At 38.3% G+C, this 17,417-nt stretch overlaps 1 protein-coding gene across 1 annotated transcript in view; it reads left to right on the top strand.

Moving 5' to 3' along the window:
• The window catches only part of THSD7A (thrombospondin type 1 domain containing 7A), a 329,681-nt gene that overhangs the window by 292,830 nt on the left and 19,434 nt on the right, over positions 1-17,417 (top strand). Inside the window, 2 exon segments of the mRNA XM_061554639.1 lie at positions 7,937-8,054; positions 8,859-9,004. Of these exon segments, the coding sequence (XP_061410623.1) occupies positions 7,937-8,054; positions 8,859-9,004 (264 nt within the window).

Genomic DNA, 17,417 nt, shown 5'->3' with positions numbered 1-17,417 from the left:
CAAAATAAAATTTAGCAATTAGATATCTTATTCATATATTTACCTGCCTACAATATTCATTACGTGTTCAGCAATTACACATCGTGAGAAATTTCCTTCAACTTAGCCGTGAGCTCATACGATAATTGCCACGCTAAACACTTGCATGCGTGACGATTTCATATAATGTCAGGTGGTAGAAGGTCTGGACGACACAAAGTTGGCCAGATTATTACATGGCCTGAAACAAATCTAATATGAAACACGTTATTACTCGATGAGAACATGGTATATATGATATCACCTCTAAAAGACAAGTGAATAGCTCCAGGCATGTAAATTCACAATATATTGTACGATATTTTGTTATAATTTCATACCTGTCAACCCCTTACTAGTGCCTACCTTATTACAAACCAATTCAGACCTTACTGGTCACCCCGTGCCCCTCATAAATCTCAACGTTCATCCTACAAAGTCCCATCACAAGTGAGAAACACAAATAGACAAAAAATGCCCGTATTGAAACGGCTGTACTCCGTATGGGCCTAAAAAATTAATTTCCCTGGGTAAGCCGTATGGGTTGATACGGTATGTAATTAATGTTTTATTTTCTTTGTGTTATATGTTGTTATCGTCCTATTTTATTATTAGTAGCATTCAACTGAGACTGTGCGTAGGAATGCACAAAGTATTTTACCCCAGCTATGATTACGGGCAGGTATAATTACACATGAAGAAATGTATATTAGTCTGTACTGTTTTACATCAGAATATAAATATATGCCTATTGTGAATAAGTCAGTGGCTAGACAGATATTTGTAAACTTTTTAAACACACAGTGGAAAGTCGTAATAATAGTGATTCCCATTTTCAATATTACATTAAAACTTGATCATGCAAATTCAACTTTAATTAAATTTGCCTTATTACAATAATGATTTAAATTTTAATTCGCACACTCCTTCAAATTTGCTGCATTATTAATAAAGGTTCATAATTTTGCCTAATTAATGCTACATCCATGCTGAGTTGAAAGCTGACTTCCAGCAGATCCTAAATGACGCATGGAGGTAGATTGAACAAAGTGCAAACTCTTCTTGGTTCTTTCGGTAAAGTCACGTAGAAGGGAATACAATAATAAAAATAAAACATAAAATAAAATAATTCTCACGACGTTTCGGCTACAATGCAAGCAGCCGTCTTCAGGTGCAACGCAAGCAGACGGCTGCTTGCATTGTAGCCGAAACGTTGTGAGAATTATTTTATTTTATTATGTTTTATTTTTATTATTTTATTACTTCCCTTCTACGTGACTTTACCGAAAGAACCAAGAAGATAAATCCCTGCAGTCACGAAAGCTTTAAATCGAAAGTGCAAACTGATATGAACCTTTCAAGTGCTCTGGTGTTTTGCAAAGTAAATATAATTCTAGATTTGAAGCTTTCGTAACTGCAAGGATTCATACTCTTAGTTCTTTCGGTAAAGTCACGTAGGTAAAAAATAGTCATCAAGGCTTGGCCATCACCTACGATAATCACCCAGAAATGTCTGTGCGTCCCGCGCGTGACGTCACTCCACATGAGGCCCACCCCCCTCATTAATATTCATGAGTGGGTGGATTTTTACACTAACGCAAAGGAAGGTCGAGCTGAATTAAATAATTTATTACGCAAAGTCGCTTCAAATATGACGTTTCTTTACAGAAAGTGACGGTAAAAAATAAATCTACGCAGCACAGTAGATTTATAAATACAAAAATTTTACTTAAAAAAAGGTTTTTCCTGCAGTTGGCTATCCTTGATGAACACTTTGATCCGCTGAGGATTTTTAGATCGAGACAGAGCTACGTACAACTGTCCATGGGAAAATACGGGTTCACGGAGATAAATACCCACATTTTCAAAAGTCTGACCCTGCGACTTGTTGATCGTCATCGCATACGCAGGAATTATCGGAATTTGTCGTCGTTTCAGTACGAAAAGAAGAATGACGGGACTTGGAGCTGGGTCGATTCTCGGGATGAAGACGATTTCGCCTCGGTTGCATTCCGACACAATCTCTGCGGTGATGAAGTTATCTTGTAATGATTTGACCATCAAAGGCGTTCCATTGCAAAGACCGTTCTTCGGGTTCAGATTTCGCAGCAGCATGATGATAACGACTGTCTTCAGTGCCAATGTGTGTGTGTGCCAATGTGTGTGGCGGCATTCCTGAAGATCGTGGAAAAATTCTGGAGGGTAATTAAATGCGTCCTCAGGATCTTCCGACACGATCGAGTCAGAGTTGTAATAATTTGAGCACGGCAATTTTAAAATAGCAAGCAATATGTGTCTCAAAATAAGTTGAATAAACACTTCACGTAACTTTAGCACTGCTTTGAACTCACCTGAAGCTTTGAACTGACAAATGTTTCTTCCCCGATGGACGATTGATAGCGAAGAGTGAAGAAAGTAGACTGCTGATACTGTTAGAAGTAAGTTTTCAATTATAAACAGACCAAACATAACCATTAAAGTTACAAAAACATTTATCAGAGTACTATTGTATCTTGTGTAAATTTAATGGCAGTGAATCTTGCACAAAACGATGTCATAAAACATGTGACTTCATGTCACTGTAGCACTGTATTTAACTCACCTTCAATTAGTTCTAAATCACTGCTCTGATACTTTATTTTCTTCTGCTTTCACTCGCTGGGGTTGAAATAAATTTGAATTCGATACAATATCTGGAAAATCACGGAGAAATGTATATATTTTATCATAATTTAGAAGCAAACATTTGACTTACCTTTTCTTTCAAGTGCTGAAGAAATAAATAAAGATACCAAAAGCACTTTGTTGCAGCGTAGAATAATTTACTTGATAAAATGTCAGTAAAGAAATGTAAAATTTTAAGCGAATTTGCGTAAAAAATGTTTCTCCGCTCGACCTGGGGGAGTGTAAGAATCCACCCGCTCATGATTATTAATGAGGATGGGGGGGGGGGCCTCTTTAGCAGTGACGTCACGCACGGATGTAGAAATGTGCTGCGTAGATTTATTTTTGACCATCACTTTCTGTAAAGAAACGTCATATTTGAAGCGACTTTGCGAAAAAAAATACTTGTCCTCGACCTTCTTCAGCGTGAGTGTAACATTTATTATTTGATTATTAATGACGGGGGTGGGGGTGTGGCATGTGGAGTGACGTCACGCGCGTTACACACATTTATGGGCTATTATAGTAGCAACATCTGTGGTTGTTTTACCCACTATTCTACTGATTTGACTGTATTGGAAGAGAATAAAATGTACGCCCTGGTGTTTCAATGCATATTCATAAGATGCAATTAAGAGTAAGTAGAACATTATTCTATTGCAAATACTTAAAGTTTCTTTGGAGAACCGAACTACATATTTCAGAAAATTGTAATGTGCCTGAATGGACATTATACTTCAACTTTTGAGGGGGTTTAATATTGTACTTACAAATGTGTACTGCTAAATTCATTGCAATAATCAGCGATCCTTAAGTAGCTTGTGTAAATCCTAATGCCTTTAGGGCAATGCAGTTATCATCTGAACACATCAAGGAAACGTTTGAGGTTCGTTAATATATTACAACCTTCATATTTGAAATTATGAAGATTTAACAATTAAAATATAAAATGTAGCTGAATTTCCTTGTAGAGATAATAACTCAACAGACACATTTTCTCTTTTACTTTGCCAAACCTTATGAAGTTAAATGTTTGCCTTGATGACATTAAAAACACAACAATTATGTGTAATCAACAAAGACAAAAGTAATTAAGATTAGCTTCATTCATATACACTAAATATAATTATTGTAGTAATTGTCATATTAAATAGCTTCTTTTTTTTTTTACAAAATCACATTTACACAAAGCTTACTGTTTCCCAACGACATCAGTACCTAATTCAATGTACAAAGTATGCCAATGATTGCATACCTTCCATAAAAGCAAATGGCTGTTGTATTTTCTGAAACAATTTAAACATCACACATGATGTATAATCACAAATATGTTTGTTGTTGTTGTCGCAAATATGACTTGCACCATGTAACACATTCTGCATTAAAAATATGACTCCTAGTTGAGTTCCATTTGATGAGTTATTGGTGCTATCAGCTTAAAGTTTCGAGATGATTTTATTATATAAACCTATAGACAAGGTATGTGAAGAATACCTTATAAAAAGATATATTTTTTTACTGGTAGGAACTTCCTGGTTACACCAGCCCACAGGAGATTATTGTGTCCGTCTGTCCATCGTGCAGGGAGGGGCTGAGTGGGGAGGGAGGGGCTGGGTGGGGAGGGGAGGGTGGGGAGGGGCTGGGTGGGGAGGGTTGGGCTGGGTGGGGAGGGTGGGGCTGGGTAGGGGGTAGGAGGGGTGGGGCTGGGTGGGGATGGGCTGGTCACCCCGTGGTGCCCTTATAAAACTCAACATTTAACCTACTCACGCCGGCTTGTGCCCGCCCTCACAGTCGGGCATATTTGCGGAATACACCACGCCGCCGTTGACCCTGGCCATTGACCGAGCAACCCAACGTTCCTACCAGCTCCCTCCGCAGGAATGAGTTTTATCAAAGTCACGTGGAATTTCCTTCTAAATTCTTTGCTATCAGCAGATTACTCTGCTGCTCTGCTTCCATTTGCAGTTTTTAAGAGTAAAATGCTAATTAACTGGATTTAAAAAAAGTACACGTATACATGTACTTGAGATTATTTGCTCTAAGTTAGGCAACAATTGTTATTTTTGCACGTTTCAGACTTGTGCGGACATATCAGTTTGATGCATGAAATTGTCCCTAAGCCTCTCCACTAGCCAGAACATAGTGTGTACGTATACTGGATTGTAGAGCATTCTATGTTGGATAACAGTACATTTATTTTGTGCTGAGATTGGTTACAAAAAGCTTTGCAATTTAGAAGAAAATCAAGGAACCAAGCAAGAAGCCAATGATCAAGAGAGACAGACAATTAATATTAAACTTTTCAGAGATTGGTATCTGTCCACAATCTACCTTTGCCTTCGAACACCTTGTTTTTTCAAACATTGTTTCAACCAATGCAAAATGCGTTGTTGCTGTTCAAATGTTTTTTAACCTGAGCGTGAACAAAAATGACTCAAACTCTCGCTGCGCAAAATAGCAGCTTGAAAACCATATCATCAGCTCATGCGTAAGGGGCTGTCTGCAACAGTTGTATTGTAGAACTGTAGCCAACATCGGGACGTGTACGAAATAATTTTATTGCGGAAATAATTGTCAGGGTTCCCCTTGTACAAGGTCAACCTTTTTTGGATTGATGTAAGGATTAAGAGACAGGAGATGTCTGGCACGCATCGTGCATTTCGCTTTAACGGCGACAAAATGTGAGCGCTGTATAATTCACGTTTTCATAAGAGTTGATTTGTTTTATTGTGAGAGATTATTTGTTTCGCATGGGGGATTTTTAAACAGCGCATGGGAGCCCCCCAACAGCCTGTTTATAGCTCACATAATGTACTATTTATGGTGTGTCTAGATTGTGTATGAGGCAACAGAACTTGCAGTGACAATGCTCTACGAAGTAATTAGTGATATTTTAGGGTTTTTTTTACACTAAAACAGCAGCAACATCACTCAATGATCTACCAGATGTATAACACCTACACGGAGAATATGCATTACTTTGGATGCAATTCACGTGGGAGTGGACTTTTCATCTTAAAGTGTGTGCTCTAAGATTATTTTATGAAAGCAGATGGCCTTAAAGCTTTGTTTTATTTTCTTCATAATCTATATCAATTGGTCGCAAACTAGCACCGAACATAAAATGTAATTGCATGAAATGACTTTGCAAAAGGGGATCTATATATTTTTGGGGGGGGGTTGTGGGTGGATGTCACCTAGCCATTGTACACACACCATTGATAGGGACCATGGAATGGTTAACTCGCAGCGATTAATATCAAATATGGACAATTAAAATGCTCATCATGTTTCATAAATCACTGTCCCACACCGTGGCAGACGGGCTCCATGCTGTCATGCAATGGACCAGGATGCGCCAATGTGAAGCATAAGTGTCGCTCGCTTAGTCTAATTTATGTCTGCCATTCTAATGAGCTTGTTTTTATCGTTAGTCAGCACTGCATGCAATGTTTCCGATAATGTGAACCGTATTTAGTTCGTGCATGTTTGTCAGAATACTTGTCAAATGTCTTAATATTTCCAACATTATACACCATATTTATATGCGCACCTATATGAGTATGCACTGTTTGTCTTGGTTTTACATTTCCATGATTACTCTTAGAATACTTTACTGTGAAAGCATGAGCCAAAAAATATAATTATAATATATTTAAATTGGCACAAGGTAACTTTAAAAGGGGTTTCTATCCTTGAAGGTGGCTTTTAATCCCAAAGAGTAATTTAAAATGAAAGCAGAAAGGAACAAACATTTCAATCATAAAACACAATGCAATTTATTTTGCTATTTTCATTCTATTTTATTCTGATTGGGCAATCGGCATCAAGTCATGGGAAAAATAATAATATTTTCAAAACTGTTGCAAAACAGTGTCACAGAACTTACTACAGAAAGAATTTGCCTTTAAACTTGTCCAAAAAAATCCTCGAGGTAACCAAGTGGCTATTGTATCCTGTACAAAGTAAGAGGCAATTTCCCACAAAATATCCCATGGGATTTTTGGGATAAATTGTATTAATTCTCATAGTTGGAACTGAGCAAAATGACACTTAGAATTGCATGTAATATGTGTGCAGTCATTGACCATCTATTTACTTCCCTGAGAATATAGTTTTGATCTTGAGCAGTGGCCAGGATTGAATCCAGGATTTAAAGTGGTGCCAGCTAAGCATTCTAACCTCTTCGTGTATTTTGAGCCACTCTGCATATGCCAATGATCCAATGACATTATTAGTCATCAGTATATATTGCAAAATATAACTGAGTTTGTTGAGAACACAAACGTTAGAATATTGGTCATAATATCTCAGTAACCAATACTAGATTGCACTAGCAGAACAGGTATAAGTCTGTCTACACAGCATAAAAACCTCACAGTATACCAACTATGACTTTACCGAAAGAACCAAGAAGATTAATCCCTGCAGTCACGAAAGCTTTAAATTGAAAGGTATAAGTCTGCACTGAGAATATGGTTTTAATAATTTATGGTGTGATGCAAAAAATGGTTATAAGATTAACCATTTTAAGTGAATGTATTTGATCAAATTATAGTTGGTATACTGTGAGGTTTTTATGCTGTGTAGTTCAAACAATAGGGCAATAATTTAACTTGCATAAGCTAGCCAAGTACTTAAGCCTGCATGAGATTTAATGCCTAATTGAAGATAAAGACCTTCAATTGATGGCAATACTCATACAATACGTTGTTCTGCAGATGACAACGTTTGTCCACCTCCTTTCAATTTTGCACACTGTTATGAATATTTCATCGGACATTATTTCTGTAGTTGTATGTGTAGTTCATACAGAACATGTCTTGTCTTTGTTTCCTGGCTGGGTACTACCAGTCCAATACCCCAAAACCACATTTCTGTCCAATTCACTTCTCATGGGCTTGTTCACAAGCAACGGTGATGTGTAGATTTTCACTCAGATTGTAAAGCACCCCTAATTCTCCGTTATTTCTAGATTTGAAGCTTTCGTGACTGCAAGTATTCATATTCTTAGTTTTTTTCGGTAAAGTCACGTAGGTAAAAAAATCTAAATTAATAAAAGTAAAATAAAAATAAAATAAAAATCACGACGTTTCGGAGGCAACACAAGCTTCCGTCTTCAGGTGGAATCGTCACAGCACGCTTGCTGTATTTTATTTTTATTTTACTTTTATTAATTTTGATTTTTTTTACCTACGTGACTTTACCGAAAAAACCTAAGAATACTTCGTTCTTTCGTTGTGTCGTTGCACAGCTGGGCTTGGAGCGACCCCGTGGCATGGGTGATCCGTGCTCGGTGGAGTGCTCCCTCAATTGCCAACTCTCCGAGTGGTCCCCCTGGACCTCCTGCTCCCACACCTGTGGACTCAATGGTGCGCCACGTCACGGTCTCATAAAAAAAAACAACACAACCCGCACGGAAAATGTCCTTCGCGAGTCTAGTGACGCGAAGCACCCTGCGTTTCAGCACCTATCTCGTTGTACACCATTAATAAGAATGTCCTGTTCATTCAAATGTATGACGAATTTTTTTGAGAAAAAAAATCATAACTTAAAAAAAATGCAATTCTCATTCGGTGACAATACGGAGCGTCTTAATATGTTTTTGTCTTTGTGTTTTAGTGAGCGTGTAATAACCGTGGATAATTATGTTGAGGTAAAAGCATATATGGGCTTTTCAACAAAAAGAAAAAGACTCGGGTGTGCATGAATAATTAATTCTGCGTAATGGCATATATCAAATGAAGGGTGGGTTGTTGCTCATTGAGAGAGTAATATGGGGACATGTAATAAGTCAGTAATTTGCTTTATGTATTTATTTGTAAGTGCCTTAACATCTTTGTTTTCAAAGACACACTGTACTCTTTGCTCGTTGCACTATGTTTTGGTAAAATATATTATCTGGTTTATTGGTCATATTTTAAAGCATGTTAAGTAAAATAACACTAATGAAAATGGAAAAATATCACATTAATATGCATCTCACAGTAAAACGTGGTTAATTGTGACACATACTCGATGCAAATCACGTTGTCTTGCTATGAAACACACTGTAAATGGCATTGGCCAAACATCCCGATGCTGAAATCTACCCGCAAATCACCCAATTGGGATCACACACAGCAACAACAGCGCGCCCTACTACTGCGAACATTTTCATTTGTGTGCGGATACAGGTTGGACGCACAGGAGTCGAAGGGTTCTGCAGGAACCACGCGGTGAGGGCAGATCTTGCCCTCTTCAGATGGAGCAGAACAAGCCCTGTGCGGTCACACCCTGCTACCGCTGGCAGCTTGGAGTGTGGTCTGAATGCAAAGTGGAGGTAACACACGCACACATATAAAACGTGTCGATCATGACCTGTCAAAAGGTTGCGTGAAAGGTTGTGTAAAAACGACAAATTTCCTTTGGAGACAATGGTAAAGGTTATAAGGTGTATTATATTTGGTTTTTAACATCACAAATATTATTAACAGTATTCAGAATTGATTCGTATAAATGCTTCCTCAATTATTATTGCAACGTTGTCATTTGTTTGTGTTCAGTCCCAATGCAGTTGTTAACAGTGTTTGCATTATCAGATGAGCAAATTTACTACGAAAATGAGCCAAGGATGTCTTGTGTGTCCCGTGCGTGACGTCACTCCACATCGAACAGCCCCCCTCATTAATAATCATGAACAGGTGACGTCCTCCAAATGGACACCCCCCCTCATTAATAATAATTAGCGGGTGACGTCACTCCACATGGGGGGGCGAGGCGCCTCCTCCCCCCTCCTCGGCGTCAACTCACAACCCTCACTACGAAGGCAGAACCCTCACGTCACGCGGTCTCCGTAACGCTGTTGAGACATCAAAGTAAAAAAGACGTCACGATGAACAAGGGATTATAACCTTAAAATGAAATAGGTCTGTGTCACCGCGCCCTTACACATTGGCACACGCATTGATGCAATGAATATCACGTGGCGGTCTGCTTTTCGCTTGCAAGTTTCAGATTTACTACAATACACCCGTCCTTGGACGGGCAAAAGGCTAGTTTGTAAAAATGTTTATTAAGAATTGTATAAATTCTATCGTCAATAAAAACACTAAATTAAAGCCCTTGGTCAATGCACTTTTTGATGAAAAGCCTTCCCATTCAGTCAGTCATGGGGGTTGTTTGACCATACTTCACCACACTGGTGATTGTCAGTTGGTGAATGGTACCAGTGCACTTGACACATCAAATTCGATCAAGCTGGATTATTGGGTCAGTTGTGTTGCGACCCTAGGTTCGATGTCAATGTTACAGCTGGGATAAAGTAGGTTATCCTGTGTCCTTTGCAGAATTGCCATTGCATGCATCACATTTGTAATCATTTATGTGGATCCCAATTCTATGTACAAAGTATGCAGCATATTCATCATTTGATGATTGCAAGCAAACCACTCGTCTGCACAATCCATTGTGGCTGTAAGCACTGCTTATTGAAGAGTCACCAGTGGTAGTGCTGCAGCATCTCACCGATTTGGTTTGTGTAAATTTGCTGTATTGTATGAGTATTGCCGTTTGTGTAGAAATCTGTAGGCGGTGCCTTAAAGGACTATTATTCGCTGAGTGCTTTTATGTCAATTGTACAGTCGGAATACAATTGTATAGTGTGTGGAGAGAAATATATATTTCATGAAAGATGGTCCAGGGAGGATCTTAGTTCAAGTTCATTTATTAGGTATCGCCCTGTGATCCATTTCGGCTCTTGAATCGGGTGCAACCGCAACAAACAAAAAACATGAACAAGAAAACATCTTAAAGTGAATATGTGACTAAGTGCAAACAGAAAATCCAAGAAAAGACAGCAAAATATTGCAGAAAAAAGCACCGTACACCAACGCTGTGTGCAAAAATCCCAGTGGAATGCAAGTCAAACAACAACAACCACAAGATAACTTAGATTAAGGCCATAAGTCTTACACCGTACTACAACAAACAAAATAGTAAAATGAGTAAACTCTGTCAAAAAAAGACTCGTATGCCTCCTTTGTATAACGGCATCTGGAAGGGCCTAAAACTTCCCTTTCCCGTTTTTTATCTTTGGTATTTAAAAAAATATACAGTATATTATTAAGTCTTATATCATCCAGGCGGTCAACACATGGCACTTCACGTGCACGTGTGCATTCTATTTAGTATACCGTGTTTGTTGCAGCGAAGAAAGACCTGAAATGTGAAAAGTAAAATTGTGTTTGTCTTCTGAAATTATGAAGTCCGGTTTCATTTCAAATTTTATTTCACCACAATTTGTTCCAAATAAGCTTTTAAATAAATTATATGTTTAAATTATGTTCTGTGTTCATATATTCTTACATGAAGAGCTTTACTTTAGCGATGTTCACATATTGTACGTTGGTAAATTTCCAAAATACAATAATTTTACGTATAGGGTTTGCACATAAGTGACACATATGTACTTTTTAATTTAAAATTGTGTATCTAAATCATGACCAACATTCACACTGAAATGGTATTAAATTAACCATCAGTAATGCAAACGCCCAGTGGGATCATACCCCGTGAGCACTAACGTTGTTAAATGTTGATTGGCCTCTGAGTCATGCTCTGGTTAATTACATTTTTCGCTGTTTGTCAGTCAGTTTGTATGAGCGTCTCGGTCACAGCGACCTTACAACAATTTCCTCCGCCGTAGACACTCGCAGTGGCGGACGTTAATTGTATCCGAATGCATTCTCACAAAGGATAAAATTAACCGCCTCCGGTCTGACTAATTAGTTTGCGGTGAATAATGAGGCAGGCTATAATGCTTGAGTGAGATCCATTTGAGTCCCAAGACGGAGGTGTTATTGACAGAAGGCATTTTATCTTGCCAGAAAGAAGCATCTTGAAGGGGCATTGTTCCAACAGATTTTTTACAAAATGCTTTCGTTACGCCACAAATTTTGTTTAATGTGTTAACTTTGGGGAAATGTTTATTTTTTAACGGTAAAACATGAAAAATATTTATAAAACAAATTTTCTAAAAGTGTAATATAATTTGCAATTGTTTTGTAATGATATCAACACTACCCTTAGTTTCCAAGTGTTTCTTTATTTACGTACTTACATTGTTGTGTTTTGTAATATTATATTTCGCCTCCAGGTATGCACGATCATATTTTTCCACTGCTCATGGGTGAAAAAAAATTAACCCGTAAAAACAAAGTTTTTCACCATAAATCCTTTATATGCGTGGCGGCTAGAGTCCTCTCGTCCTCTGGCTTGAGATGGCTGCCACCTATGGTCAGATGAATGGCTGCCACCATTAAGCAATTGGTAATTAAATATAATTTTTGTTTTTCCTAAAAAGTGTAAAGTTATGGAAAAAAAATTCACGAAAATAAATTGTCACGCACAACGAGTCTGTGTGCAAAATGTCAGCTCGATTGGATCACGGGAAGTGGGTTAAAAACGACCGAAAGATTTGCACGGTCGTAAGAAAGCAAGCGCGCAAGTGAACTTAATATAAAGGTTTTAAAAATGGAGCAGTGTCCATTGGCAACAAAAATTGCACGATCATATTTTTCCACTGCTCATGGGTGAAAAAAAATTGAGCAGTGTCCATTGGCAACAAAAATTCGATAATATATACAAAAACATATTACATCAACTTTTCGTATTCTTTGGGTCTTTCGGTAAAGTCATATAGAATTTTTTTTTTTACAAAATACTACAATGACGATTGCTTGTGTTGCGATCGAAACGTCGTAGTTTTTTGTTATATTTTTTTGCTCTACGTAACTTTACCGAAAGCCTCAAAGAATATGAATTCCTGCAGTCACGAAAGCTTTAAGTCAAGAATAAAAATATGAACTTAATATACATGTGCATTTTTTTCATGTACATGATGCAATTACAATGACTATTTTGCTTAACATTTAAGCAAACTATGTTGCATGAAAGGTTTTAAGTATGTAAAAAATATGTATTCATAAGTAAAAATTATGTTATGGTTTGCAGTAAATATTCTTAACTAGGTGTTTCCATTTCATGATAGCTGCTGCTTAAAATCGAGACATCATATTAGTATTTTTCGTTTGCAATATCAAAATAAGTCGCTTCAGGCATTTCTTCTTACAGTTATATTTAATGTCACACACCTGTAATAACCTGTGAAACCCTTCTTTAGTATCGTAGGTTATTGTTCTAGCATGCTGGCTCCCTCATTGATCAATTTACGCTGTTTTAAAGAGTAACTCCTGGGATTCTTCAAGTTGAGTCGTTTTTTAACAAGTGCAGGGTTGGGGGAGGAGGGGATCTGAATATGACAGTTCTTATTAAACTGTCACAATCACACTTATGTATTGTCCTCGGCAAAGTTTAGCACTCAGCTTGCGTACATCCAAATGGAGAGTTATAGTGTCAAACCTCAGAAACGCATCAGAGTCATGGTCGTTAGATTAACTCTTTCGAAGAAAACGAAGGAAATCTTACCCTGTTGACAGTGATCAGTGTGGTGTGCAAATGAGAGGAAATGTTCCGCTTAGATAACATGGGGATTTTTGGTGATAACCTCAGCATTGTGGATAAAATCGTGCTCTAGAACAATTTCATATTTAGTATCCCTGCCTTGCCAAATCTCAAGTGCATTATTTCCCCTGCAGGGAATTAGTGTATATGTAAAATAGATTAATATATCTCAGTCCATCTCTATCTCCATTATAATTTGTTAAAATTTACTAGCCAATGCGTAGGCCACATCAACATACCTTTGAAAGATGTTAGGTGGTAATAAACTCGTATTATGTTATTTACAATTTAAATGTATTCATGAACTGTAAAATAAATTCCCTCTGTGCTCTGCTTTCACCAAATTAATAATGTGTATAAATCTACATATAGGTTGTTTTTATTGTCAATATATCACAGAAAGTGGTTTAATAAAAGCCAAAATATTATGGTTGACATGTACGGCAAAAGCTTTCATATCTATGTTCACAACTACAATTTAAATTAAGTGACTAAATAGTTCGGTGTAATAATTATTTTTGTGCCGCGTTATCAAAAAGTCTAAATGTGTTGCGTGCGACTTCAACGCAAAATATCACGTACGGGCAATGATCTGGTCTCAAACGTTGAATACTTTGTTTTAACTTGGTCATTGTTCTCACTAATGTGGGAGGGGTTGAATAATGATTAATTTTGTTTTATTGAACAGTGTTCAACGATCCCCACATGCTGAATGTGAAAACGCAGGCAACAGAGACAGAAACATATTTGGTAGAAACACAACGACACTTCTTGGGTGCCCCATGGATTGTTCTGCCTGACTTCCCACCATGAAAATGTCAAGGCACGACTAATGAGCTGTAAGAGCTTTCTGGCTCTATTTACTATAATGAGGCCATACATTTCCAAGGTTCAGCAATCCTAGACTCTGTCTATCTGCCACTCTCCCACTGAGTCACCATCCACAGTGAGTAAATATTTAAAAAAACGCATATACACCAACGTTTCAGAATGCTTCATGATATTAAAAAAACCCGGCCCCAGTGTGTATATTCATTCGACCTACAATTGTGTTTTGAGAATAAAAAGTGATGCGATATTGTTGAACTTTTGGTGGCCACCCTTCATAAAAAAAAATAGATAGGAATAGATTTTTCCAATGTAGTGTCATGGTGTATGTTAGTGCCTTACTCCCACTTCACGCAAAACTCAATTTTCCTCTAAACAGCACGGCTTGCTTTTAGCGTAGGGGTGTTTTTTGTTGTATTTCCTTGGAAGAGCATTCGCGGAATCTGGATAATTGTGTTGTAGTTGTGGGAAAACAATGTATTCCACTGCAGCTAGAAGCGCGTGAAGAGCTACAACGCCTTTGTGTATTATGCAAAAACCGTCAGATGTTGCTGAAGGGGTGCATTGTGCTTCTCTTGCCTCACCATACAAATGAATGAGAGAAAAGGAGACCTACTGACATGCAGCAGTGCACATTAATGCATTTTACATCCTGTGCTATTCCTCTGTGATGATCGCTTTTTCTCGTCCTTTACAGATTTGATTGAGCTAAAAAAAAAACACGCCATGCGATGAGATTAATGCTCCAAATGGTACAGATAAATGTGTTTTCAGCACATTATGATCAGGAACGTGAATCCGCAAATTAATTATTTACAGTATTTGAATAATACACAGCAGATATCAGTGCTGCGTATTATTAGTTTGTATGCACGATCAGATTTTATCCAAACACATTTACAAACCACGGCTTGATTATGCGTGCACATACATAACCCCTCCACCACCCAAGTTGTCATGTGGCCCGATATGCACCGTAGATATTCTATGTCTATTGTGATTCAGCTCATCTTAACACTCATCAGCATTTTCCATGTCTGCCAAGCATTCTGTGTAATTGAGGATATTGACGTGTACAAAAAAATACCTGTGCGCACTGCACATTGACTCAAACTATTAAAGGTGCTAAAGACCTGCAAACCTTCTGTGGATTTGCCATATACAGCCGAAACATTTACACCTTGAGTCACTTTAACTCGGTCCACTCACAGCTTTGTAAATCAGCATGCCGCTTGCTGGGCCACACTAAACACTGCTGTGTGTGCGTGTGACAGTAAAAACGAGGCTCTGTAGTAGAGGGAGAGTGAAGATTGCAAAGTGTCCCGCCCTTGAGAGGAGACAGCTTGATGCCTTATCTGCGTTCAACTCTTAATCACCCTACGACATTGCCACCAAGGTCACCGTGTGCCAAATTAACCACCTGTTAAAAGCAATTTAAACCCAAAGGTACTCTTCAAATCGCTAAATTGCTGAAAACGTGTGTTCAAGATTCTAAAAGGTGAATAAATAATTAGATCAATGCATCGGTAGACGAACGGTCAGGGAGATATTTATGAAGCAAGAGACACACAGACACTAGTTACTCGGGGTGTCCAATACCATTCCCCCATGTCTCCCTCCTGCCCCTATCCCAGTCATCATCTGTTCTCCGAGTGCATCAACCCACCGTGTATGGTATTTAGAGATTCTGTAAAAAAAATACAATAAAACATTGCATTGTATTGAAAATGTATCTATCACCCACATTGATCAATGCGTTATTCTTTTCTGTTTAAGATATACAATCTCATCACTCTCACTCTTACCCATGTCCATTAGTTAAACATGCCTGTATACCGTAGTGATGGAGCAGTGGTGCAGTGCTTCATGCATTGCCCCGTGAACCCAGCAGCCTGAGTTTGACACCTGGTCAAGGTTTACATCAGTGGCGAGCGATATTTGAACCAGACCTGGGAATGCCATCTTCACCAATCCGCACTGACCAGAATTGAACTCCCATGAACAACACTGCATGGGGAGGTCTTCTTCCAGCCATGGATTGATACACCGCTGTATTTTTTTTATTGACCATAAGATTGATAACCTTCTCAATGGGTATCTTCAAGCGTTTGCTCTTCTGATAATGCAAGCACGTCGATATGTTAAACAAATGCACATTGCTTTGTTGGACTAAACATACATCTTTAAAATGTTAAAAGATTTCATGGTTTGATATTCATCGTGCCACAATCATAATTGCCTGCACCTTGCATGGATAATTTATGAATATCCACTTTGGTCTAAGAATAACGAAACATTTTTCGGTGTATATCAGCTGAAGAAGTAAACATGGGAATTAGAATAAGATGTTTGTTACCCATTGGAAATCTTTAAAATGATATTACCTATCATTCAAATGAAATAGAGCAATAGGTTAAACTATGCAATAGCAGCAGAGAAAAGCCCTATCTATTATACTTCACTTCTCTGCAAAATGGGGCCGCTTTTGTGGTTTCCTGTTGCTTGCAAAGCATTCTATCCTGTGCAGTCCACCTACTTTAACCAGCGAGGTGAAAACTAGCTCAGGCTTTCATGGCAATGGAATTGCAGACTGACATATGAATCTTTCATTAGTGCTAATTTAATGCCACCGACCTTTAGAGTATACACACTTTCCTCCGTGACTTGCCAATCTCTTCTTCTTGCATCACACCCATACCTCTATACTTTATATTGCTCCCTTCGCAATTGCATTCTCCCGATATAAATATCTCCTCCAACATCCTGCACAACACAAATGCCTCCCCTATTTATTTTTGTCTCTGTTTCCATGTTGTTCTGGTGTTTCATTTTTATTGGATATTTTCCTTTGGCACATGGGTAACTCGACCTTTCTGGCACGTTTCCTTTCTCTCTTATTACCTTTGTTTTATCCCTTCCATCTGTACTCTCAAACCCCTATAAAGCAAGTGTATGTTTGTCTTCCATTCGCTATAATCACTCCCTTCTGCACACACATACATCCCTACTGCATCCTCGTGCCTCATCTATAATTCCAGCACTACTGCAAACGCTCTCAATCTTTTCCGTGATGCCATCCCTCACCACTGCCTTCTCATCCCTCCCACCTTGCAGGATAATCCTCCTCTCTTGCATGAAAATACTTCCATCGCCTCCCCTGTACACTCAACCGTGACCCTTCCTTCTCTCGTGCTGTCCCTCACTTCTCCGCTTATCTCTAAACTCTCTTTTGCACCTCCGATTAGCATGGTTGGCTGCATACGCTGCAAAATAAGTTCACACATACATGCATACAACCCCATATTGATCACATATCGAACTGTTGAAGCTACCATTCTACCACTGTTTGACTCCGGTGATGCCGCTTACAGACCAGCCGCTAACGAAACACCCGGCGGACTAAA

Source organism: Lethenteron reissneri, chromosome 20, assembly GCF_015708825.2.
Source record: "Lethenteron reissneri isolate LAM-NWPU_2019-01 chromosome 20, ASM1570882v1, whole genome shotgun sequence".
Lineage (NCBI taxonomy): Eukaryota > Metazoa > Chordata > Hyperoartia > Petromyzontiformes > Petromyzontidae > Lethenteron > Lethenteron reissneri.
The sequence above is the reverse complement of the archived record's forward strand: the minus strand, read 5'-3'. Positions and strand labels throughout refer to the sequence as shown.